General features: G+C 39.0%; 6 protein-coding genes across 14 annotated transcripts; 3 read left to right on the top strand and 3 right to left on the bottom strand.

Annotated features, from left to right (window-relative positions):
• Positions 1 to 134: 134 nt before the first annotated feature.
• LOC135942973 (zinc finger CCHC domain-containing protein 8 homolog) lies at positions 135 to 4,293 on the top strand. 3 transcript variants are annotated; one of them, XM_065489341.1, is made up of 9 exons: positions 135 to 287; positions 567 to 1,104; positions 1,161 to 1,377; positions 1,433 to 1,623; positions 2,074 to 2,279; positions 2,333 to 2,433; positions 3,181 to 3,304; positions 3,358 to 3,722; positions 4,072 to 4,293. In XM_065489341.1, exons 2-9 carry the CDS (start codon positions 596 to 598, stop codon positions 4,183 to 4,185), a joined length of 1,827 nt encoding a protein of 608 aa, XP_065345413.1. In that variant the 5' UTR covers positions 135 to 287; positions 567 to 595; the 3' UTR covers positions 4,186 to 4,293. The 3 variants fall into 3 exon arrangements, with proteins under 3 accessions (XP_065345413.1, XP_065345414.1, XP_065345415.1); XM_065489342.1 differs by having other exon boundaries at positions 3,181 to 3,300; positions 3,357 to 3,722; XM_065489343.1 differs by having other exon boundaries at positions 136 to 287; positions 3,391 to 3,722.
• Positions 4,195 to 6,107, bottom strand: LOC135942975 (small integral membrane protein 14). Of its 2 annotated transcripts, XM_065489345.1 has the most exons (6): positions 5,933 to 6,107; positions 5,315 to 5,398; positions 5,143 to 5,188; positions 4,913 to 5,070; positions 4,802 to 4,851; positions 4,195 to 4,740 (listed from the first exon to the last, which is right to left on the bottom strand). In XM_065489345.1, the coding sequence occupies exons 2-5, from the start codon at positions 5,387 to 5,389 to the stop codon at positions 4,822 to 4,824; spliced, it is 309 nt and encodes a 102-aa protein (XP_065345417.1). In that variant the 5' UTR covers positions 5,390 to 5,398; positions 5,933 to 6,107; the 3' UTR covers positions 4,195 to 4,740; positions 4,802 to 4,821. The 2 variants fall into 2 exon arrangements, with proteins under 2 accessions (XP_065345417.1, XP_065345416.1); XM_065489344.1 differs by having other exon boundaries at positions 4,195 to 4,851; positions 5,315 to 5,410.
• Positions 6,108 to 8,089: 1,982 nt separating this feature from the next.
• Positions 8,090 to 15,212, bottom strand: Klp3A (kinesin-like protein 3A). Of its 3 annotated transcripts, XM_065489482.1 has the most exons (20): positions 15,053 to 15,193; positions 14,582 to 14,667; positions 14,004 to 14,399; positions 13,599 to 13,757; positions 13,442 to 13,542; positions 13,000 to 13,211; positions 12,626 to 12,801; positions 12,401 to 12,574; positions 11,667 to 11,843; positions 11,425 to 11,609; positions 11,230 to 11,374; positions 10,716 to 10,901; positions 10,429 to 10,662; positions 10,244 to 10,376; positions 9,971 to 10,188; positions 9,815 to 9,913; positions 9,527 to 9,631; positions 8,755 to 8,955; positions 8,543 to 8,622; positions 8,090 to 8,352 (listed from the first exon to the last, which is right to left on the bottom strand). In XM_065489482.1, the coding sequence occupies exons 3-20, from the start codon at positions 14,397 to 14,399 to the stop codon at positions 8,265 to 8,267; spliced, it is 3,069 nt and encodes a 1,022-aa protein (XP_065345554.1). In that variant the 5' UTR covers positions 14,582 to 14,667; positions 15,053 to 15,193; the 3' UTR covers positions 8,090 to 8,264. The 3 variants fall into 3 exon arrangements, with proteins under 3 accessions (XP_065345554.1, XP_065345553.1, XP_065345555.1); XM_065489481.1 differs by lacking the exon at positions 14,582 to 14,667 and having other exon boundaries at positions 15,053 to 15,212; XM_065489483.1 differs by lacking the exons at positions 8,543 to 8,622; positions 14,582 to 14,667 and having other exon boundaries at positions 15,053 to 15,212.
• A 435-nt stretch (positions 15,213 to 15,647) lies between these two features.
• Positions 15,648 to 15,974, top strand: LOC135944498 (COP9 signalosome complex subunit 9). Its single transcript, XM_065491491.1, has 3 exons — positions 15,648 to 15,719; positions 15,793 to 15,865; positions 15,924 to 15,974. Exons 1-3 carry the CDS (start codon positions 15,651 to 15,653, stop codon positions 15,959 to 15,961), a joined length of 180 nt encoding a protein of 59 aa, XP_065347563.1. The 5' UTR covers positions 15,648 to 15,650; the 3' UTR covers positions 15,962 to 15,974.
• Dp (transcription factor Dp) lies at positions 15,973 to 20,228 on the bottom strand. 4 transcript variants are annotated; one of them, XM_065491478.1, is made up of 11 exons: positions 20,110 to 20,228; positions 19,556 to 19,682; positions 19,077 to 19,210; positions 18,951 to 19,014; positions 18,530 to 18,893; positions 17,815 to 18,031; positions 17,549 to 17,758; positions 17,346 to 17,494; positions 16,815 to 16,981; positions 16,682 to 16,756; positions 15,973 to 16,628 (listed from the first exon to the last, which is right to left on the bottom strand). In XM_065491478.1, exons 2-11 carry the CDS (start codon positions 19,599 to 19,601, stop codon positions 16,465 to 16,467), a joined length of 1,590 nt encoding a protein of 529 aa, XP_065347550.1. In that variant the 5' UTR covers positions 19,602 to 19,682; positions 20,110 to 20,228; the 3' UTR covers positions 15,973 to 16,464. The 4 variants fall into 4 exon arrangements, with proteins under 4 accessions (XP_065347550.1, XP_065347549.1, XP_065347551.1 ...); XM_065491477.1 differs by lacking the exon at positions 20,110 to 20,228 and adding an exon at positions 19,888 to 20,099; XM_065491479.1 differs by lacking the exon at positions 20,110 to 20,228 and adding an exon at positions 19,733 to 19,865.
• Positions 20,229 to 20,467: 239 nt separating this feature from the next.
• On the top strand, positions 20,468 to 23,122 carry LOC135944495 (zinc finger protein 501-like). Its single transcript, XM_065491489.1, has 4 exons — positions 20,468 to 20,488; positions 20,721 to 20,831; positions 20,940 to 21,505; positions 22,668 to 23,122. Exons 3-4 carry the CDS (start codon positions 20,941 to 20,943, stop codon positions 23,117 to 23,119), a joined length of 1,017 nt encoding a protein of 338 aa, XP_065347561.1. The 5' UTR covers positions 20,468 to 20,488; positions 20,721 to 20,831; position 20,940; the 3' UTR covers positions 23,120 to 23,122.
• Positions 23,123 to 23,125: the final 3 nt, after the last annotated feature.

Genomic DNA, 23,125 nt, shown 5'->3' on the forward strand with positions numbered 1-23,125 from the left:
CAAAGAGGGCAGCACCATCGCGCAATAGAATGGGTAATGTGAACTGCGATTTATTGTAGCCTGAGCAAGTCGGCCATCTTTTTTAAAATTTAATCAGTTTTTTGTGTTACCGAGTATATTTGATTGTTGGTTAAATGTCGGGAAAGGGTATTTTACAAGTTTTAAGTTTCAATTACATCCCTACTGTTTTGATTGTGATATCACTCTATTACTGAAAAGTTTTGGAATTGTTTTTGTTTTCTATTGGATGTTTCCGTTAAATTATACTGCTGAAATTTAGTTTTCTGGTAGGTTACGTTCTAATGTTAAGATAAATAACAACATAATTTAATATAGGTCTTTCCAGGGTCTTTCCCTCATTAAATAGCATCAACAAAATATCTTCCGAAAGGCGCAAAAAGTTGAAATATTTATCTTGGCCTCATTTTAATTGCACTGAATTCTTTTTTATTCCCATTTCATTATTTGTTTACTTACTAAAATGGAAATTAATTATATATTATTTTCATATTACATAATATTTGACGTGACTGCTATGGTAAAGTACTATACATTTTTAACTGCAGGTTGCTAGATATACAGAATTACAACAACCATGGAGGAACCGAAAGACGAGGGCAAAAAATCCTTGGCAGATGCCACGAGACAAGACATGCAGAAGGAAGCTGACGCTACCAGGTACAAAGTGGAAGAAATTCGTCAGAAAATAGAGAGCTTGAGAAAGCGCAAAATCGAGAATGAAGTGCAGGTCATCGAAGGTCAGCCCTGCGAGGTTGTGACTGTCAGCGAAGACTCACATTCAGAGGACAGCAGCAGTCCTGTGAAGAAGGCAAAACCTGAGGAAAAGCTGCCGAGCTTCACTCCAATGGTGCATGCAACGTTCAAGCCGCTCATTGAACAGACTCATTTAGAGCAACACAAGAAAAATGTTGAGGTTGTCAGCTTGGACGACGAGAACAGTGAACCGGTGGCAAATGTAATTAATGAAACACCAGAGGAGCCGATGGTAGAAGCGCCAGTGGTAGCAGAGCCCGCCGAGAGAAGAAATGGTGCTCTCGGACGGCCTTTAGTGAAAATCACTTTTTACGATAGAGTTCTGGCCAAGTATGGGTTTTCATTGAAAAATAAAAAATATTTACTGACGGCCCTTTGTATTTCAGTGAATATGCAGCATTGATAAAGGACGCTGTTGCTCAAACTCTGTCCATTCCAAGCTCTGCCAAATCTGGAAATAAATCCGGGTCGGTGCAATTGGAGTATGTTATTCGCGAGTCGGACCTGAACGATGAAAACACCCAGCTGGAGGGGCAAACGTTCACCCTGGACACGGAACCTGTAACCGCTGCTTTGAAGTGGAAGGTGCCGTCGTACTCGCAGGTGGATAGTTACCAGCAAAATGAATAAACCCTACTAACATCGCAATTGCAATCAGTCTTTTAAAACGATCGATGGTCAAGAGGGTGACAAGCAGGAGGAGGAACCTGAAAAAAGGTCAGGAGGAGCATGTTTCAACTGCAGTGGAAGTCACATGATATCTGACTGTCCAAAACCGATAGATCAAAAAGTTGTAAATGAAAACCGGGCCAAATTTAGATCGTCAGGCAATCAATTGATGAGAACTAGGTGAGTACTTACTTGATCTTCTTTTTATTCTGATATTAGCACATTTTTAAGAGAGTCTAAAATCAAATTAATTATTAGATAAAGGATTTAGAGCAAAAAGGAATTTTAAGTCTCTTGTTTTGTCCCTTTGCATCAGTCAGAAGAGCAAACTAACGCTTTTTAATTATTGCCCTGCTATATTTTTGTGGAAAAAGAAGTTTTGTGTTGTAATTTTGAGATTTGATTTTTATTCTTTATCGTTTGAAAGTAGTTTGAAACCATTTATAACCAGTTAAAAAGTCTTAAAGTTTTTTTGATAATTGAATGTTTCCTTGCCAATTTTATTTGCTCCTAGTGATTCACTTATTGAACAAAAATAATTGTTTTCTTGTATCTGAGATTGGTTGTTCAAATGCAACTAATTATACAGTCTTTCATCTCATTTATGCGCTTAATTTTTTGTTTATTCAGTCGTTACCACGCTGACGAAGAACAAAAGTACTCCAATCACCGTCCAGGACAAATAAGTAACGAGCTGCGGCAGGCACTGGGCTTGCGGCCGGAACAATTGCCGCTGCACACGTACTGCATGAGGCTTTACGGCTACCCTCCAGGCTGGCTTGAGGAGGCGCGAGTCAAGCACTCGGGCATATCCTTGATAGAGGACGTGCAATCAAGTAGTGTGGTGGACATTCCCTAGTGATTAAATTATTTATTTTTATTATTGTAGCCAACGGCTCTGCTGAGAGTGATCAAATCGAAGAGATAGATCCCAGCAAAATCGTCGAGTTTCCCGGTTTCAATGTTCCGTTCAAGCTTGGAACAATGGATGTAAGTTATATCAGTAACCGCTATAATTAAATTTACCTCTGCATTGCCATCAAAATTGGTATAAAAACAATTAATTATGGTACCATACCACGTGAGCGAAATTACTGACAAATTTAAATTAAATCATTTTTACACTAAATAAGACGGTTTTGCGCTTTTGTAAGACTGTTTTAGAGAAATTAAATAATCTCAATAAAGAAGACAATAAAATATAATCTTAATTCACAGCCCAATATTTGTAAACACGAAAAGTTCAATTTAATAGAGGATAATCTTATTTGCACCAACAATTTATTTAATTTTCTAATTTTATAAAGATTCACAAGTTCTTTAGATTATTTTTGGCTCCTAAGACAGTTTCCATCGATTTTTAGTGTGACTTGACAGTAAAACATTTCGTTGTACTTGCTCATTTTGGTTTCAAAACTTTAATCAGTAGCCCACCATCTCAAGTTCCCAACCCTAATTATTTCATTCTAGCAAAATAATTAAATCCTATGATCAAATTCTAATCTCAGCGTCTGATCCCATTCAAACATTTTATAGTGACGATTTAGTGGTTTATTGTGTGCATTTTATTCAAAATGCTTTAACTTCGAAGCACAACATTTAAAAATAAATTTCTCTGCACCGATGGAGCGCAGTATTGATTATTTAATTACAAAAAGTCCAAGAACTCGATAATTATATATGTGTATTTAAAATATTTAACCAGTGAATTTAAAATGTTATCCATTTTAATTAAAGGAAAGCTACGAGATGGGATTGCCACAAATGCATTGGGATTTCAGCAAGGAGGCCATGTTGCAGTTCATCAAATCCCAAAAAACGCTGCCGACCATAGCTCCAAACGACGTGGTGGAAATTGATGGTGCGTTAAACTAACCCCTAATCTCGATTCTTTCTTCATATCCGTTTTTATAGATGATGATGATGATGATGAATGCGTAATTTTAGAGAGCAACAATCCAGAAACCGAATCGCCGGTGTCGCCTCCAGGTGTAAATTCGAGCGAATCTCTGCCAGCGATCTCAGAGAAAGATACAACTCAAAACCCCAGCTCACCTGACATAGAACTGCTGGAGGCGAGCAAACAGCAGATATTGGAGGAACTTGGAGAGGACAACGACGCTTCTCCCAAGTCACCTGAGAAAGCTGGAACTGAAAACTTGGTTTGCGCCACTCCTGAGACATCACTGGGCAGGAGCATGTCATCGGCTCTAGGCACGCCAATCGTAGACAGTTCGACTCCTTACGAGAAACTGCCAACGGCTGAGAAATTTTCTCAGGTAATACGTTACGCCATCATATTTGTCTTTAATTCACAAAAATTATCTTGCCATTTATAAAAGAAACTTTTCGACTCAAAAATGAAAATAATATTTTTTGGAAATATTTTGTTAACTCTGTTTTCCATATCTTGCGTTATTTTTTTTAATTTAATATTATGTTTTGACTACAAGAATAAAGAACTATATATTTTCCATTAAATTCACTTAGGAAAGTTTATAAACTTGTTTTTGATAAGAACTTCAGGGTAATTATGATTTAATCATGCCATCATAGCTACTGAAAATTTGAAATGGCTATTCAGGGAAATTTCTCCTTTCGTGATTTTAAAATTTAATTTCTTTCCAGGGCGTGAGTGAGCACCTGAACTTTGAGAACCTTCCTGGTGCAACTGGACAGTACGAAAAAATGAAGGGGATCATAAAGAGGGTGCAAAAAAGCATTCAGGAATCATCAAAATAAAATTAATGATTTAGTTGAATGTATTTAAAAATTTATTTTTCCATCGTGACGTACAAGTTATGAAGCATAGCCTGAATTAAATAAAATTCTTGAACGTGTCTTCTATAACATTATTTTTCTAATTCACAAATCAACTCCTGGAAATTTTAACGATAATAAATAGTAATGGCTTTTATTCACAATTTTAACAGGCGATTTGTAATTTGTTAAATATACTGTTTGTCTCACTCGTGTATTTAGTAGCAGCTTGTTAAATTTAAGTAGTAGTGTTAATGGATAAGAAAAATAAATGCGCTACAAAATACTTGTGAAGAGGCGTGAATTAATTATGTTTGCTTTAATGTCTCAGGAGTCCAAAGTCAATATTGACCCCTCTGTCATAGCTTAAGATTCGGGGTTAAGAAAATAAGACAAATAATTAATGATATTCTCAAATTATGAATTGATTTCAGTCTTCAAACAGACCTTCAAACAATAAACTGTAAAATTGAGTTTCTTTGGAAAAATCGTACTTTTCTCGCATGATCCAGTTTGAAATGCATTCATCCACCAATCCTAGTTATCACATGCGCATGATTTATATTTTTACAAGACCAGATCAATATTAATATTGCACCTTAGAAAAATCGAATGTCATTACAGAGTGGCAGGCGGAGGCGGCGGTGGCTGAAACCATTACAGTAAAGTAAATATCTCGAGAATTGCCACCAGCAAAAGAGCATTATACCAAGTCATTGTTGTTGGGTTTCGCATCAAGGCCTGGTCCGCGCAGTGAGGCGGGTCGCGTCATGTACAAAACAACAGCCAACATCACCCAGCCCATCATCATTAGGAACAATCCGTCATTGCTGCCGCTGTCACTCTGCAGGCCTCCTGATAAAGGCGCTGTAAAAAGTTTTTATAATAAATGTTTGAAGTTTTGAATTTTTGTTATTTATTGTAAACTGTGTTACTTACGGTCGAAACATTGAGTATCAGTGCAGTAGGACTGCCCTTGGCGGAGCTGGAATGCAAAAGACAAAAATTACAACGCTATAATGGCGATAATAGCAGCAGGAACTAAAGCGGCTAATGAATTTGATAGCACTTCTTATAGTAAGTGACATTAAATAATTATTGCGGTTCTTACCAGAGAGAGCAGACGTCTCATGGCCATCTCATGGTTCCAAATGCATTCGCACGGGTCAAACTCGTCGTCACCCATGTTTCAGACCTAAAAATGAGACTTTGTTTAAAAATATTGCATAATTCATGCAGTGGAGTGTCTGGAAAAGGGTCGATAAGCTTTCTTTTGCTTTAATGAGAGGGAATTGAAGAGCTGAGAATTTTGCTTTGTGTTAATCATTGAAAAACATTAAAATTGTGTTAGCATAAAATGCTGAGGAGAGGCAACAAAAATCATAGGGCTGCAGAGAAGCTAAATATTAGTTTAGAATTTTAAACAAAGACAGAGTTGTTTGTCAAATTAATTAACGCCCTAAAAACAGGATCGAAAAGCACTATAAATTCCAATGTCAGACTAAGACCACCTCAATTGAAATTAACACTATTCGATCAATTTACAGATGAATCGCAGCAAAAACATTTTTGCACGATCCAATTACTCTGCCGTGGAGTTTACGGTACACACAACTGAAGAATAGAAAGTGCGTTGACATCGATTACAAGATCCACAACACATGCCATGCGCTTGGGTCAAAGCTCTAAGGCACAGAAATCGATTTGAAAGTCAGAGAAAAATGCTTACCTAGCTCCGTGTGTGTTCAGATCGCAAATAAAATTTTCAAAATCGAACTAGTTTTGTGCATACGTGGAGCTATTTTCCTACACACAGGAAACTGGAACAGGCCACAGGGCTCGTATTCGTCCCGTTCGCTGGTCGCCAGACGGATAATAAACGCAGCAGTAGCAATGAACGAAGTGAAAACACATCACTGCCATCTGCCAGCCAATCACAGCACTCCAATTCACAGCCAATCAGCGTAAACTGTAAATCAGTGGCTCCAAACAGCTCCAAAGAAGCCTACACCAGGGGGCTACCACTCTTATGGGCCGAACTCGTTCCCGCTAAGAGCTTTCCCCCCCAACCGTTGGTGTCGCGTCGGTCGCTTTAAAACAGGTCTTATGGCGGCCATATATGGTGTTTTGTGGGCGTAACTTTGTGACGTCATAAAGTTACGCCCCCCAAAACACCGCATATGGCGGCCATAACCCTGTTTTAAAGCGACCGACGCGACACCAACGGTTGGGGGGGAAAGCTCTTAGCGGGAACGAGTTCGGCCCATAAGAGTGGTAGCCCCCTGGCCTACACCATGAATAAAACTGTTTTAATTTTAAAATGCACCACGGTTATTTTGCACAAAACGAACCACATTAGTGTTTTTTCTGCCTTTTTCAGTAACTGAACTTCAAAGGAGATCACAGTTTGGCGCATATAACTCTGTAATATATCATTTTTTATATTTTAGCAAAAGTAATATTATTTCTTGTAGAATAATGCGCAAAATTGCGAAATATAAAACTCCTAAAAATTTTTGAATGGGTTTTTCCGGATAAATGTGGTTTTTGCAAACCCTGACTTTATCAAACATACATATTATAGGAATGATAAAAATTTATTTATTTTACGTGCATAGACTCTATCAATTAAGTACTTTTGCCAAAATGAATCGATCATTTTGTCATTTCATTTTTTTACCTGAATATTTTGCTCTGACGTGAGAAAATACCTTTCATAACTGACCCTCACGCTTTTATATAATATTTTCGATATTTTCAAACTTTCTAAGCATACTACCAGATCACGAAGGTCCAATTATTTGGGTCATTGGGATAATTACTTGTAACTTAATAGTGGAATTAATCTTCGATTAATTAATAAAAAAGTATCTTTCACGTTATATTTGATACTATGCTCTACGTAAAAATAAAAACGTTTTATTAATATCTTTCAAAACGAAAATTCAGAGTCGCAATAAAAACCAACCGACTGATTTGTCTCATCAAACTGTGCCTATGAATCCTATTTAATTTTAAGTTGATAGCTTAAAATCGATTTGAAAATGTTGTATTCATTTCTTCTATATCCCGTCACTGGAAAAATCGTCAAACCTGTATATTTACAACGAGTAGTGTGCATTTCCGCGCTCTGCCATATATATATATATATATATATATATATATATATATATATATATATATATATATATATATATATATATATATATATATATAAAAGCAGAAAGGTGTATTTGAGGGCAGACCAGGATTCATATCTGCGTGTTGTCGGATTACAGGAGTTAGGTCAAGCATTGCGTCGCACACAAAAGTCCACCGACGAAACAGTATTTTGAAAAATGAACAGGAAATAATTTTCTTTGAAATTTATTCTTTTTCTGGGCCGGCGGAGTATAATGAGTATTTGGATACTCCTAGTATGTATCCAAATACTCGTCAATATATTTAATTTACAACAAAAGAGCCTGGACGATCGAATTTAATGCGATTTTACCACAAACTAGAGCGGTATGAGAAGTCATTGTGACAATTAGCAAAATTCATTGACATCCAAAAATAATACCAAAATTTAAGACACAAATAGGTTTGTTAATCAGATTTATTTAAAAAAAATTAATGAAAATGAAACCCGAAAATGCGTTCATTTTAGTTACTTTCCTATATATTACCAGATTTTTTCTGTGATGCGGAAAACTTGGGTCATCTAACGTTTATCAATGGTTTTCACAGTTTAAGAATTCCTTTAATGCAGATAAAACAATATGATTAGCGTAATGGGAAGCTCTAAAAATTTAAGTTCCTTTAACATTATTACTACTAGATATTGTCCCTAAATATATTTCCATTTAAAAAAGGCACATCAACCGTGAAAAAATCTAAGCAGAGATATTATAATCAAATTAGTATTTATTGAATGATAGTATAACATTTTTTCGTTGCTCATCTTAATTACATTTTATAAAAACAATGAAAGCACGAGGACTTATTACAGTCTATCGATTTAATTGTGATCTGACAAAATTAATCAATCAATGTGACTAAAAATCTTAAAATTATATCAATTAAAAATCAAAATCAACTTTGACAGACGCAAACATTCTCTTCTTCCTTTTCTCAGGGGGGTTTCCCACTTCCTCCTCTTTAATACGGCTGCAAACCAAATTCGTCACTTAATTATTTAATGAGAGAGTGCAATGAAAAAGCAGAAACGAGTACAAGCAGGTTAGCTTATACGAATCAAAGGAAGGATTACATACAGGAATAGTTAGTTATAGGCGTAGATAACTACATCGGGTGCAACTACATGCGCATGCAAACGTGTAACTATGCGTAGTGTTACCTTTCGTCAGAACTGCGTTTTTTGACTTCAAAAGTCGTATTCAGCGGAGTGCTGTTCAGCATCTCGTGCGAATCTTCGTCCTTTCATTTCACAAAATGTTCAGTAAAAAATAGCGTCGCAAAAAGTTTCCGGACGCGTTGCAAAACGGTCGGGCTCCACAAGCACCGTGGCAGCTCTATTTTACAACACGCGCCGAAACAACAGAATCTTACCTCGTTGTCTGCGTTCAAGCGGTTGCGGCACATCTCACCGCTGCATCCGCAGTTTTCTGAGCACTGCTCCGACAGCTTCTTGCAGCCGCACCGCTTTGTTTCGCAGTTTCCACTGCACATGCACTTCCGGCCGTCAAAGCTGGTCTTCTTCTGCTCTGTCGGCTGAGGGGCTTCAAACTCAGAAGAGTTTTTCGTCCGCAGCTGAAGCATCAAGGAAATGGAAGGTAAATGTGATTTTTGTTTCAGAATTTAAGTCACCAAAGTATTGTTTTCTAACCAAAAAGACCAAAACAAATTAATTAAAAATCTTAATCTTTTTGGAACAAAAAGTCATGTGTACAATATTGAAAAAAAATTTAGTTTTCAAGTAAGCACAAAAATTAATTCTACTGTTCAAAGTTTGGCTGAAAGTTTGCTGAATTTGTGCGCATTTGATGCTTAGCTAAATACTTGATGCGCATAAAAATTAGTTTATCACCTTAATTTTCCAATCCTGTGGGTAGTTATGATTTAAGCCGCAATTTAATATTCTTTTTGAGTTTAGGAACATTATATAAGAGGTAAAATACATGCAGCTTAAGCAACCTTTCTTTTTTCAGTTAAAAAAATTTCAAAACTGAATTTAAAAATTTCTCCAACTCTTTGAGCAAGTCTCAAGATTAAAAAACGTTGAAATATTTGAGGGTCTAAATTTTCTAACAATGTGAAATAATTGAAAACATTTTGAGCCATGAACACAAATTCACGATAAAGAAGGATTGGATAAATATACCTGTTTTGTGAATGGAGTTTTTCTCCAGTCAGGGTCCCTCTCCACATCATCATTGTCTGACAGAGATTCATCTAAAGAGTCATTGTTCTCAAAGAAGAGCGTTTTCTGTAATAAAATTCAATGGAAATTATGAAACAGTTAAAATACTTAATGAAAATTAAACTTTTCAAATGAATGACGTAGTTAAGTTTTAGAACAATTCAAATTTAAGGTTTTATAGTTAAAAACTATTGCATAAAAATACCTTAAGCTTGTACAACAAAACAAAAAATATTAATTAGCACGCACCCTCTTGCTCTTGACCATAGAGTCTAAGTTGAAGGTCCTGGATGGATTGATTGCAGCCATCGGTTGGACAGGAGTCAAAGCCAGATTTGTAGAGGCAGCCTAAAGCAGACAACCTTAATTCTCAACACATTTTGATTAATCTAGGGGACATCTTACAGGCGCTTCAACGGGAGTGGAAATTGTGTTCTTGAGCTGCTCTTTCAGCCTCTTGATCTCGCGGCTGTAAGAGTCCTCCATCTCGGTCATCTGCTCCTTTTTGGCGGCGAGTTCTCGGTCTGATTGGACAAAGGTCTGCATCAAGTTTTCCATGACTATGCGGGCGTCGCTCAAATTGCTCACGACAGTCCAACGAGCAAGCGGATTGTTTCCTTCGCCTGACAAAATACTTATATTAAGCTCCTTGATGTCAATAATGGCTTGAAAACGTACCCATGTTGTTAGCTGCCAGAAGCTTCTCCAAGTCCGCGATTTGCTTGCACAAAGTGTTGATTTGCCGCTCAATACCGCGGATTTCCCTCGTCCTTTGCCTCTTGGTTGCGGGATCCTCCCAGCACTTTGTGTTCTGTGAGGAAAAATTTAATTTCAGATTATTGAAATTCAAGGGGAACACAAACCGTTAGGTTATTCTTCTTCTGCACAAGCCTGTCCTTGTCAGCGAGTAAATGGTCGAGAGCCTCTCTGTGAATGGCCTTGCTCTTCTCGATTTCGATCTCATTGTGCAGCCACTTTTGCACCTTTTCTTGATTGTTAATCATCATGGATCTGTGGCTAGCGGAAAAGGTCACATTTTGCCTCTGGTGACCAAGCATTGACTGCAGCTTTTTGTTTGCGTTCATGGCTTCTTCGTACTGAAGAAAAAATCTTGAGAGATGCTGATCTGATTTTAGAAGCTGAATAGTACCTTTCTCTGCAACACGTTTTGCTGCTTGGCGTGCAGTCTGGCCTGCTTGTCGAGTTGGTGCTTTCCCTTGACCGCCGCCTCCTTCAGCCTGCCCACCTCCTTGTCCTGTCGCATCTTCCAGACTCGGAAGTTGTCAGCGCTCTTTCTGATCTCCTTTGACAGCTTGACCTTGGCGGCTTTCAAGCCCTGCAAAAAATGTATTCAAGATTAATATATTTCTTTAACAATACAGTACCAATTAAAACGAAATGAAACAAATAAATTTAAAATCTTAAAATTTTAAAATGGTTTATTTCTGGCAAGAATATACTAATCTATTGCAGATTGACGTTTCTGTATGATATTGTTCTCTATATTAATGTGGTTCTGTCCAAAATATTATATAATATAATTTCCAAATTATCTCTATAATTGAAAATTCAATGACAGGAAACCAATGAAAAAAATCAGGTGAAAATTCACCAGCTTGCGGCTGCTGGCAACCCTTCAGAAAAAAAGTACTGAAGTGACAAACCTGAATGTCCCTTTGCAGCGTGTTGATCCTGTCCCCGTCTCTCTTCTTCTCCACGCGCAAGCGAGAAATTTCGGCCAGCTCCTTGTTTTGCAGGTTGATCTTCCTCTCCAGCTCTTTGATTTGCTGCCTTCGCTGCTCAGCAAGCCTGCAAACAACAAATTCAAGCGCGCTGCAAAAAGCCTGATTTGATCTTACATGGCAGACGCCTTGGAATTTGAGCCTTGCAGTTCGACCAACTGCTTCTCGAGGGAAACCTTCTGCATCTGCAGCTCCTCCACCTTTTGCTGCAGGCTGATGCACTTTTCCTCGTACTCTATCAAGGACATGTTGGACAGTTCCTTCATCTGCGCCTCCTTGGTCTCCAGCTCCGACTCAATGCCCTGAAGACGAATATGTGCGTGAGCCTTTGCTATACAGTTAGCGACAAAAGAGCCTGCCTGGAGTTCTAGATTGAGTTGCTTCTGGTGCTGCTCGTATCCCTCTTCAGCTTCAGCGTGGGAAACGTTTTCAATAGGGCTTTGCGCGCCGTCTGGTTGGAAGTGAGTTGGACTGAGGCTGTGGTACACTTCAAAATCTTCATCTTCCATGTCATCAACCACAATTCCAATGTGACGCTGGAAAAGATTAAATAATTTATTTATCAAAGATTGTCAATTTCCAATTTTATAAGGTGAAAGAGGATGTTGGAAATTTAGGCTTTTAGTGTATTATAAATTAATTAAGAATCAGAATCAGAGATTGAAAACCCCGGGATTCTTTCTAGATATATGCCTTACAGGGTTAAAAATTCAAGGAATTCCCATTTTCGACTGAGAATTGGTTGGAAAGTGAATTTATCTTTTTCGCAATTGTTCGCAATTAAATTAATTGTACATAAAAGTGATACATCTAAATTAAGATGAGAAAAGGCTACAAAGATAGTGGAAAATCAATAAATCAGACAGTAATCTCAACAATGTTCTAAGGAGTGAATGGATAAAATAAAAATTGGGCATGATTTATGACGCGGGAAGTGTTTCTGTGAGAAACAACACTTAAAATTAACTTAAATTATATAGGTAAAGATATGTAAAGGACTATTTTTTCATTTTGTGTGGTTTTAAGTTTTCTCTTTAGTTTGTGGTGTTTAAAATCAAGCACAAGCCCCCTTGATTTGAAGAAAGCTATTTACCAAGTAGTCCTTTGTCATTGGAGACATATTTTTAATTCTGTCACTGAGAGTTTCGTTTGAGTCATCAGATATAGCTTGCTTCACCAGCGAAATAAGTTTCAAGTGGCCTGGTGGGCACATTTGTCTTCCTTTCATCATTTTTTCCTGCTCAAGTAGATTCCTCAGGTTCTTCAGCTGTAATATAAATTAATTATACACTTTCCATATTGTACAAGATTTTTCTACCTGAGTTTGCAACTCGCTGATCTCAGCCGCCTTCAGGTCGGCGTTCACAACAGGCTTGTTCTTGATCTTCAGCGCTCTGGTAGCGTAACGCAGAGTGCTTACGGTCTCTTGAAGATTTCCAGCTGCTGGGCTAACGCAAGCGATCATCAGTGTGTGCGAGTTGCCACCAAGCGAGTCTGAAATAGTTGCATAACTTGAATAGGTACCAATCATTAAAAATAAGTGAATTTACAATAAAAATAACATGATTCACATAGTAATGTTCGCATCAATATTACAAACCAAACCCCTGGTAAAAAAATGCACCACATGTTTTCAGCGCGGAAAAGGCTAAAATCCAATAACAAAAATTAATTAATGTGATTTTAATTTACCTTGGAGGAGTCTGGTGAGTTTGCTGTCACGGTATGGAATGTGGCGGCCCCTCTTTTGCTCTGACAAGGCGCTGATGACGTTTCCAAGGGCCAAAAGTCCCTTGTTGATGTCGATGCCTTCCTGCATCCGCTCGCCAGTGGTGCCTGTTTTCTTTGCTCGCTCCGAGCCTGCCAGGTCGACTAGGGAGAATTTGCTGACTGTTGCAGGCGAGCTGGAAAATACAGCATGGTTAACATCTATGTCAATCAAATTTTTTTCTGCGTGAGGGAACAAAATTATTTGCAGATGTAATTTTTTAATTGAAAGAGAGGACCTGTGCTAATTACAAAAAATAAAATAAGAAATAAATCATGCGTCATACAGTGTTCCATGACATATTAAAGCAAGCCAGTGTACAATTTTGAATACAGTTTAAACTTAAATTAATTCGCGGATGCTTACCCATCCAAATGGTTGCATTCCAACTTGATGGTAAACACAGCGTGGCTGCGGCTGGACACTACATTCATCGCTGTTGCTCCAGTTTTCCTGAACTGCGACCCCTGTTGAAATTCGAACTTGAAATTTCCAGACACAATTTTCAAAAATCCAAACGAACCTGAGCAAGCCACGACAACGTCTCTTCAGGATTGGACACGGCAATTTCAGTCAGCCCTGGGACTATGATATTGCCAGTGCCGTCCTCTCTAATATCCAGAGGGCTGTTGGAACCGAGGTGGGTAGACGCCAGCAGATCTCGAAACTCTTCCATGTAAAGCTGCGATAGGAAAAAATTATTACCTCTCATTTAGAATGTAAAAAAGGCTAAAAACCAATTTAAATCACAAGGAAAGTTTTGAAAATAGGCTAGACTGAACAGCAGATTGTTTAACATATCTCAGAAAAATGATAACTGAATAAATTAACTGATAAATTTTTCCACAAGATTAGTATTAGAGATTCCATCAAGATGGAGACTCAAAGCCTAATTTGAAAACTATTCATAAAAGCAAAGCAATTTAACCTCAAGAAAGGAGACAGACACGTTGATCTCACAGTCAGTGGACAACTCAATTCTGTCAAAAATATACTGGATCGACTTGAGGATCATGCCAGCGTCACGTCCCTCTCCGCCGCTAGTGCCCATCGTGTATGTCTTTCCTGACCCTGTTTGTCCATAGGCCAGGATCGTCAGGTTGTAGCCTTTGAACAGGTTCTCCAACAGGGGTTTGACCGACTTGCTGAACACTTCCTCCTGAGTGCTGGACACGCCATACACGTCAGTAAAGGAAAAGGCTTGATCGGAATCACGAACACTAACCACCTTGCCAAAGGTGGTGACAGCTTCACTTTGAGAGCTTGAACGCTCCTTTTCGTTCAAAGGGCGAACACGCACGGCGACCTGCAAGCTCTCCGACATCTAAAACGGGAAGAAGATTTAGTTTTTGGTTTTTGGAGTTCAACATGAAACAATTTTTCGCAATTAACACAAGCCATGAAGCCACGTTAAAAATTAAAAGTCCTTTTAGTTTACACAAATGGTTAAACGTTAGGTTTCAAGTTGGAAATGAATAGAGTTGAAAATGTCCATTTTGTCCTTACTTTGATGATACAAAAATTAAAGATATCAGACGATAACCACCGCTCCTCACTGCCAGGAGCCCGTTTGAAAGGTCACAGGTTTAGTTCTGAAAATAAGCAGAATCTGAAAATATAGCTCATTTCACAGAAAGTTTATCTTTTCATAATCAAGCCGCATCAAAATTTTAACCATTTTAACAATTTCTTCAAATTTAAAAGTTTGCAAAATTTAAATTTCTTTATACATTATCATACACGCATTAATCTCTGACAAAAATGTAAAATCATGTGAGAAACATAAAACAGAAATGATCCTCTAAAGGCTTAAAACAACTGTTGGTTGGTGTGGTGTCCAAAACCTAACGTTTATCTCAGGCTTTCATAATGAATCCTTAAAAATATATTTACAATATCATACACCTTTCCGATGTTAAATCACAAATTTTCCGATTTCCATTAGAAATAATTTAAAATGTATCATATTATACATGCCTTCATTTGGACCTTTTGAATCCACAGACGACCTGGGAATTTGTTATCAGGGCAGACAACACAGAAAATTTGCAGTGGAATTCCCTAAACAAACGAGAAATTTATTCCAACAGGTATAACAGGCGGATTCTACAGGCACCAAACGGTCATTCTCACATTCTGCTGAAAATTCCAATTCGAAACAAAATAGAACAGTGCCGGCATCACCAGCCAATGAGAGAAGTAGATTAATAAAAAGGAGAGATTGATGGACCTATGAGCGAATTGCGCGCCAAGCGTTCAAGACGAATCAAGAGGCTGACTGTCTAATGTCTATTTTTACTACCATATGATTGGGAAGTTCTGAAACTAGAAATGGTTTGGAGTACGAAACAGCACCATCATTATTCGCGGGAGATTTAAAAATAAGAAGAGGACATGATAATTTTCATTTTCTCTGATGGCTCTCTTTTGAGTTGTCGAACTCAAGTTAAGTCGCTTTGTTATTATTTCCTTCTGTCAGTCAGTTCAAATTTGATCAAATAACAAAACAGTTCGACCGAAGAATTGGTGCTGAAAGGAGCAGCCCTATTTTCCAAAGATTACATAGCTATAAAGGATGAAGCCAATCATTGCTGTTGATGAAATGTTCCCTGAGGGAGCTGGACCTTACATGGACTTGGAAGAGGTTTGTTTACAAGTTTGATGATTATTGAAAATTTGTACGCCATAATTATAAATGTATTCATCATTTTCCGCAGGCTGGTGGATCGAGTGGACTTCTCATGGATTTGGCTGCTAACGAAAGGGCGATACACGCAGACTTTTTCAATGGTAAATCGCATTATATGAAGCTTCAGTACAAGAATGTGACTTATTTTTCTTTTCGCAGATTTTGAAGACTTGTATGACGATGAGGATCTGAAATAAAAAGCGGACTGTATGCTGTAAAATTTTATTTATTTACCGATAGACATTATTTTTATACACTACCAGACTAAGATTTCGCGAGTCAGCCAGACTGTTCTGCGAAAAGTCATGGCCAAGTTGAATTAACATCTTTACAAAACCTTCCGTTCATTGTTATGATTACAGTGCACTTAAACAATATACGTTTGAAAATAAATGTTTGAACCTTGTACTTGTGGGCACAACTGTAAAATGTTATAATTCAGAAACCAAAGTAAGTATCATCTGTACATTTGTCAGGTTCCGTTACTTCCTCAGTCTGACCTTTCAAGATCTGCTTTTTACGCAGATAAACTGGTTAAAATAAAACACAGGCGACGATTCTGCCCATTTTTGTTTTCATAAAAACAAGTCATCTAATAACTTGGAACAGAGACAAGGCAGATGACGCTCCCGTTAAATTAAAAATCCTCTATCGAGACGAGCAAAAACACACGAAAACCAAAATGAAGTAGATGGCATGCTCAAACATCTAGGTCGCTGTCTGAGTCAACCTCTCCGTCTGAGAAGTTGAACGTAGGAGACCCAGTATCTTGTCCGGTGGCGTCTAGTTCGCCCTGAGAGAATCCAGAGATGTCGCCGAGGGGATCCTCAGCGTCATCATCTCCTGCCGTCATGTCTCCAAGAGCTGTTGTATTTCCAGAGTTAATAAACACAGAGTCTTCAAAATGAAATTGTCACCTCTTCTCCTTGCGAGACTTGGACCAGGCTTCACGTCGACAGGGAAGTCCGGCTGTAATGAGCCCATCGCGAGTTCTAGAATCGTGCACGGACCTGTCAGTTTAGTTGTGGACATGTTAATTGGAAAGCTTACGTGTGACATATGACTCGAGCGAAGAAGGCACAAGTGAACGAGCCCTGACCAGGTCTTCTTCGGAACACTCAGCCTTTTCAAGGCCCAGAGCTAGTCCCATGCGTTTTAGCACTTCCATATCATCATGAATTTCAAACTTGTTGTCAAAGTTGAAAATGTATTCGCGCCTGGTGTAATTATAAATATTAGCATTAACATTTATACTCAAAACTATCAAGCAACAAAATAGCATACTGATCAAAATACATTTTGGGAGTATCTGTCCAAATGCCCAAGTTCGCAGGGAGGACATTTTTCTAGATATAAATTTTATTACAACCCGGTTGTTTCTCCATCAGTCAAAAAATACTATTTTTGTGTTTGTAAGAAATGTATTTTGATCTTTTTTCCTAGAAAACAACACAATTAAAAATACGTCATAGGAATATTAAAACTAAATCCTCCTTTCAAACAATTTCAATTAAATTAAAATGAAATAGCGCACAAGAAACACATACATGAGCACACAATTAACATACACGAGTGACATACTTATCACTAGAAATGCTGCAATCAACTGTTGTGTCTTTTCCTGTGTGAACAAGAATGAACGGCAGCTGGATGCTAGAATTTGCACTAGGCGGCCCATTGGAGGCCTCGTTTTTACGATTACGCTCCACCAGATTTTTGAAGGCTATTTGCTATCATAATAAATGTAAAAGTGTAATTTTGAGGGAAATACAGGTAATGCTTACTTGAAGAATGAGATCTCCCAACTGCTTCATCTTTTGTTTGATGGCGGTTGCGCGGCGGATTTTATCCTTCTCCAAGGCAATGCATTCCTGCTGGGAATTGGTCGGCAGGCCTAACCACCGAATTTCTTTTTTCTCTTTGGAGATTATGTTCATGGCCATCAGGACGTTCAAAGCGTCATACACACGCCTGCGTATGTTCTTTTGGTCGTACTGCGAGAGAAATTCAAGTGAGTCAAATGCAGAGATAGGGATTTTAAATTACGTACCTGATCAGCAGAGTTGAAGCAGTTGGCGGGGTTGGTGAACTCTGCCACTAACTCGTCCGCCACTTCATTGTAGCTTGTGGTGCCTTTCCTCCGCACCTTTTCACACACCTTCTTTGAGAAGTGCCTCAAGCCTTTGCCGCCCTTTTCGGACTTGCGGCGTTTGCCACCATGTGAAGCGGGAATGTTCGTACTCTTGCTAGCACCAGGACCACCCCAACTGAAACACAAAAAGTATTTTAAACCAATCCCAAAATTCAAATTAATTGCACACTCCCAAAAATCATTTAATTTTGGAGGTAGTTAATTACTACATACTGGAATTTTTGTCCCCTTTAAACAAAATATAAGTTTTAAATTTTATAACCTTAACTATTCATTCCTGTGTAAATCAAATTTAAAAAGCTGACAGCGTCGTTTTTTTAAAAAAAAAATACACTAACAAAATAAGGTAAATCCAACAATTTAGTAACTAAAAATTTAATTTTTCTAAAACAATTTTATCAAATTTATTGTAAGGTATTATTATATTATGTCAGTTATTAACCTCAAAGGCGTTCTAGTGTAGTAAGAAAAGCAAAAAGCATTCATTTCTACCAAAAATATTTTTTTAAAACTGCAGGAAACTTTACTGTTGCAATAATTACTGCATCAAATTTTGATTAGGACTGATAACTATGCAAAAAAATAAATCATTAGGTTGTAATAAATTCCTTACTATTCAGCGGAATAGTCAGCTTCAGCCTGTTGTCGCTTCCTCGAGTGGTCCAGAATGGGTGAAATGAACGTCTTTTGCGAACCATTGCTGGGGGGTGACACTTTGCTTCCGACGATGTGCACATTCGCCCCGTCCAGCTGCAGAGTGTTTTGGGTGATGGCCCTCGAAGGCTCGGCTTTGAGCACAGCTGCGGCGGTTCTGATGTTTGCGGGAGACGCAGATACGATTTTTGCATTTTTCGGCAGAAGAATCGTCTCGCCTGGAGAAGAGCCCGAAGTAAGCTTTTGAGGAGTGCTCAGGAGCAACTTTGTCGGTGTTCCTGAGAGGCCGGCCTGCTGGATCGGAATGGTCAGAATCTGGGCCCCTGCAAACGTCATGGGTAAGTGTTGGTTGCTCCAGGGTAGATTCAAGCTGGACTTACTCTGTCCTGCGACATTCTTTGTACCGATCGTTTTTAAAACTTGACCGGTAGACAAGACCATAGACTAAAGAGAAGAGATGTCAAATTAAATTTGTGTAAAAGGTCAGGACAGGTTTGTTTGTGTACCGATTGTGGCGACTCTTGCAGCGGTTTCACGACAGTTCTGAACTGTCCTGTTATTGGCGACCCGACAGAGACCAAATTTGGCTTTGACGGAGTGCTGGTCGATTGCTGAACAACTTTAATGAACTGGGGCTGGCCTGGAATTGAATAAATAATAATAATATCACGTCAATACTCATTTCACAACTTGAATTATTTTCCAATTCATCACAGAGAAATACACAGAGAGCTTTTCATAGAAGGGCGGATTTAATGATAGGTTTAACTTTAATCTTTCGACAGGATGTTTTAATTATTTTATCATAAACTTAATAAAATAATTACACATAAACCCAGACGCACCGGCGCGGCTGTATTTTCAAAGTATTAAATTATTATAATAAAATTATATTAGTACGCAAACTTCACGGCAGCGGGCAAAGCGGATGGCGGCGTTAGATGGGCATTGAACAAGTGGAAATAGAGTTTGATTTTAAACTCACCATTGGCATCGTGGATGACCAAGTTGACTGTGTTGCCTTGCGACATTTCAGATCTTTTAGGAATCGAACAACGCAGGGGGCATCAATAAATGTAGTCACCATAAACACTGAACGCACGCTGCAGAAGCTGAAACAGCACGGTCAACATCAAAATGGCGACCATTTAGTATAAATTGCCTCGAAATTACGCAAATAGCACTCGCAAAGCTAAGCCCGTGATCACAAGCGTCAAAGGAAACGGGAGAGGACTAGTTTAGGAACGTCCTGCAATCGTTTTCTATGAAATCCGTGAGCGTTACGAGTGCGGGAATCAATCCGAAATAGTCACCCACCGGGATCGGGATAGTCGTCGGCGACGACAAGCGGCAAGCTTGGCGGTCCGCGGTCGTAACAGCGAGCGCTACGATTGGCGTAGAGGCCAATTTAAAAGGTCACGTGACACGAACAGATGGAAAATACTACGGTTGCAAGGAAAATATTTTTCCGGCGAATCTGGCTTAAATACTCGATTCGCAATTGAAAATTTCAAGTGTGGATATGTATCAGATTGTTACCAGTTTCGGCGGACGCAAGATTGCCACGATAGTAAGGGCGCGGGACCTGTGGTTTCGTGATTTCACAAAGTGGCGCTCAGAAACTTCCTTTCTGCTGCCTCTGAATTGAGCCAATCAGAAGCGTGCATTCCTCGGACGGCACTCGTGATTCGTTATTTCGATTTAAACGCCCCACATGAACAAACATCTGAGGAAAAAAACACGACAAAAAGTTGCTAAAGCCTTCTGGTTGGACCTGACATTGAGATGATCAGATCGAAAGCGATTTAAAACCCTGAAAGATTATTTATTTCTGTGCATTTAGAAGTTATGTCTTCTTGGCTCTGATGTTATGGCGGATGAAAACTCGTCGTCTCCAAGCACCTGTGCTAAATCAAAGGTGATCCACAGTCAGACAAACCTCCGAAACTTAAAAAATACGTACATACATACAAATAAAATGTTATTGTGCATACCTTATTGATTTTATTTTACTTTCTCCACGAAGGTCTTGCCAGATTGGAATTTTTAAATAAATTTGCGATGTGATAGATGTTTACGTTCTTCAAATTAGAAGTGTTTTATGTTTAATTGATTCAGTGTTTTGATTGCAAATAATTGTGCGTTTGCAGTTGAAAGCGAGACCGAAACCTGTAGTCCTCTGGACGTCATCTGACGTTGACAAGTGGCTTCGTCGGTGCTGCAGTGATTTGTTTCACGAAATTCACACCAAATTCTCAGAGGTAATGCTGTAAATGTTTATGTAGTCAAAGCCAGAACACCCAGATCAGATGAATAGAAACGAATAATGAATCTCAATGGTGAGAGAGTCAAATGCTGATATCCCGCAGGATGAAGACTGAACAGCAATCGGCACCGGTGCCGGCCGCGGTCTCGTCCGAGTGCTCGTTCACTCATCAGCAACAGGTCTCAGGGCCAAGTTTCACCTCGCCGGCCTGCTTCCTGCCCTTCGCCGGGCCGGGTTTCAGTCTGACGCCCCTGACGCCGGTCAGGGTGGAGACGGAGCAGCCGCTGAGCAGCAGTCTGCACCCGGGCCGCAAACCGACGCGGCTCGGTGATGAACGGCCCTACGCGTGTCTCGCGTGCGGCAAGGCGTTCAAGCAGAAGGCCACACTAAACCAGCACGAACGCATCCACACGGGCGCCAAGCCCTACTCGTGCCCTGAGTGCGGCAAGTGCTTTCGGCAGCAGAGCAACCTCACGCAGCACCTACGCATCCACGTCGGCGAGACGCATTTTCCTTGCCAATACTGCCAGAAGAGTTTCAAGCAGAGGCACCTGCTGGGCCAGCACCTGCTCACGCACCACGGCCACCTCGAGCCCAGCCCCACCATGGTTCCCAAGCAGGACCACTGGCCGGGGGGCATGGAGGCCTCTGTCCTTGCTGGAATGTCAGGTACTAATTCAATTGTTGCATATTCAGGGCAGCAAAATAAATAATAATATAATATTTTATTAGTATAATGCAAATTCCGTTTCATAGTTTTCCTGACCTGATAAATTGATTTTAATTTTGGGAAATTTCCTTTCCATTTAGATATTTTTAATTTACCTAGTCTCATGCCCCCTAATCAAATTGTTTATCATTGTTCTAAATTGAAATTTACAAGAAAATTTATTTCGTCATCAAAATTAAACAATGTAACTTCCTCTGTGTATATTTCTACATGCGCGTCCTTTATTAATACGAAGATAAATAAACAGCTTGCTACACATTGAGGAAACTGCATATTTCACAATCATGGCAACTCGCGTGCTTCTGCCTTCATTAGCATCTATCAAGAATAATTCATTTTGTTTCATTGATTTTTACAAATTTTATGGGCCTGATTATTTCATTTTCTTTTTAATTTACAATTTTAAATAGCCTTTAAATCCATTTAAAATACGTTGAAAATTTCTAGATTAGTAATGTGATAAAAACTAGAAAATTTAAATCGTTTTTAACCTCTGAAAATTTTATTTTGACCAAAATATTCGTGTTTTAATCAGTTTTTGGTCGTAATAGTCGTTCTAAGAGATTGAAAGTGAGGTATTAATTTACTAGGTGTTTAATTTTGAGATAATTAAAATTAAAACACGTAAATTTTCGCAAGATTTATTTTCTAAAATTTTCTTTGCATTCACATAAATTATCAGACTTTCAAGATTCTCGAATCTCCCCAAGTGCAAAAAATTAAAATGGGGAAAGAAAAACTTTTATTTGAAGGATCGGAATATTTTCTAATGGAAAATGTGGACGGCTTGAGAGAGAAATCAAATTTTCAAAGCAACATTATTGATTTTTTTCCACATTTTGGCATTATGTTTTTTTTAAGTTAGCTGCTTTTGTTAGTTTTTAGCTGAAAAATAAGGTTACAGTCGATTTTTCCCACAATTTTGCGTTTCGTTAAGTCATGCTTAAAAGAATGCTCAGCAATACATAGTTGACCATTAAAAATTCGCAAGTCAAAAAAAAATTAGTATATGTTATTGAAGTTTAACGTCAATTTTGCTCACTCCCATATTCAAACATGTTTCAAATGATCATTTCTCCCTTTTGTTTGTTGCACTCGCAGGCTTTTCGATGCCACAGCCGATGAGCAAGGGCAAGAAGTACTTCAACAAGGACGAGCACCTGCCGGAGCTGATCCCGATGGGTCGGAACGCGGCGGGCATGCCGCTCTTTCTGCACTGCACCATCTGCAAGGAGGACTTCAAGCAGAAGGACACGCTGCTGCAACACGGCTGCGTGCACATTTCTGCGCGGCCGTACCAGTGCCTCGAGTGCGGCAAGCGCTTCAAGCAGCAGTGCCACCTGATGCAGCACCTGCGCATCCACACGGACGAGAAGCCGTACAAGTGCAGCGTGTGCGAGAAGGCCTTCCGGCAGCGCACCAACCTCAACCAGCACCTGAAGACGCACTACGGCACCGTCACCTCCACGTCGGCCCCCGCGGCGGCCGAGAATCCGCCTTTGAATCTGTCGGACGTGAAACATGTGATTCCTGAGACAATACTCTCCACTTGACTTGTC

The sequence above is a fragment of the Cloeon dipterum genome, chromosome 4, assembly GCF_949628265.1.
Source record: "Cloeon dipterum chromosome 4, ieCloDipt1.1, whole genome shotgun sequence".
NCBI lineage: Eukaryota > Metazoa > Arthropoda > Insecta > Ephemeroptera > Baetidae > Cloeon > Cloeon dipterum.

Bases quoted from the DNA above. Each gene is read 5' to 3' on its own strand.
- LOC135942973 (XM_065489341.1), top strand. From the start codon at position 596: ATGGAGGAACCGAAAGACGAGGGCAAAAAATCCTTGGCAGATGCCACG. The intron at 1,378-1,432 runs GTGGATAGTTAC...AATTGCAATCAG, and splicing joins AGGTGCCGTCGTACTCGCAG to TCTTTTAAAACGATCGATGG. The intron at 1,624-2,073 runs GTGAGTACTTAC...TTGTTTATTCAG, and splicing joins AATCAATTGATGAGAACTAG to TCGTTACCACGCTGACGAAG.
- LOC135942975 (XM_065489345.1), bottom strand. From the start codon at position 5,389: ATGGGTGACGACGAGTTTGACCCGTGCGAATGCATTTGGAACCATGAG. The intron at 5,071-5,142 runs GTAAGTAACACA...AACTTTTTACAG, and splicing joins TGATACTCAATGTTTCGACC to CGCCTTTATCAGGAGGCCTG. The intron at 4,852-4,912 runs GTATAATGCTCT...TAATGGTTTCAG, and splicing joins AACCCAACAACAATGACTTG to CCACCGCCGCCTCCGCCTGC.
- Klp3A (XM_065489481.1), bottom strand. The intron at 10,189-10,243 runs GTACGTTTTCAA...GTATTTTGTCAG, and splicing joins TCTGGCAGCTAACAACATGG to GCGAAGGAAACAATCCGCTT. The intron at 8,353-8,542 runs GTAACACTACGC...TTTGGTTTGCAG, and splicing joins AAACGCAGTTCTGACGAAAG to CCGTATTAAAGAGGAGGAAG.
- LOC135944498 (XM_065491491.1), top strand. From the start codon at position 15,651: ATGAAGCCAATCATTGCTGTTGATGAAATGTTCCCTGAGGGAGCTGGA. The intron at 15,720-15,792 runs GTTTGTTTACAA...CATTTTCCGCAG, and splicing joins CTTACATGGACTTGGAAGAG to GCTGGTGGATCGAGTGGACT. The intron at 15,866-15,923 runs GTAAATCGCATT...TTCTTTTCGCAG, and splicing joins ACACGCAGACTTTTTCAATG to ATTTTGAAGACTTGTATGAC.
- Dp (XM_065491478.1), bottom strand. From the start codon at position 19,601: ATGTCGCAAGGCAACACAGTCAACTTGGTCATCCACGATGCCAATG. The intron at 18,894-18,950 runs GTAAGTCCAGCT...TGACGTTTGCAG, and splicing joins AAAGAATGTCGCAGGACAGA to GGGCCCAGATTCTGACCATT. The intron at 17,495-17,548 runs GTAAGCATTACC...TTATTATGATAG, and splicing joins TGGGAGATCTCATTCTTCAA to CAAATAGCCTTCAAAAATCT.
- LOC135944495 (XM_065491489.1), top strand. From the start codon at position 20,941: ATGAAGACTGAACAGCAATCGGCACCGGTGCCGGCCGCGGTCTCGTCC. The intron at 21,506-22,667 runs GTACTAATTCAA...TTGCACTCGCAG, and splicing joins TGTCCTTGCTGGAATGTCAG to GCTTTTCGATGCCACAGCCG.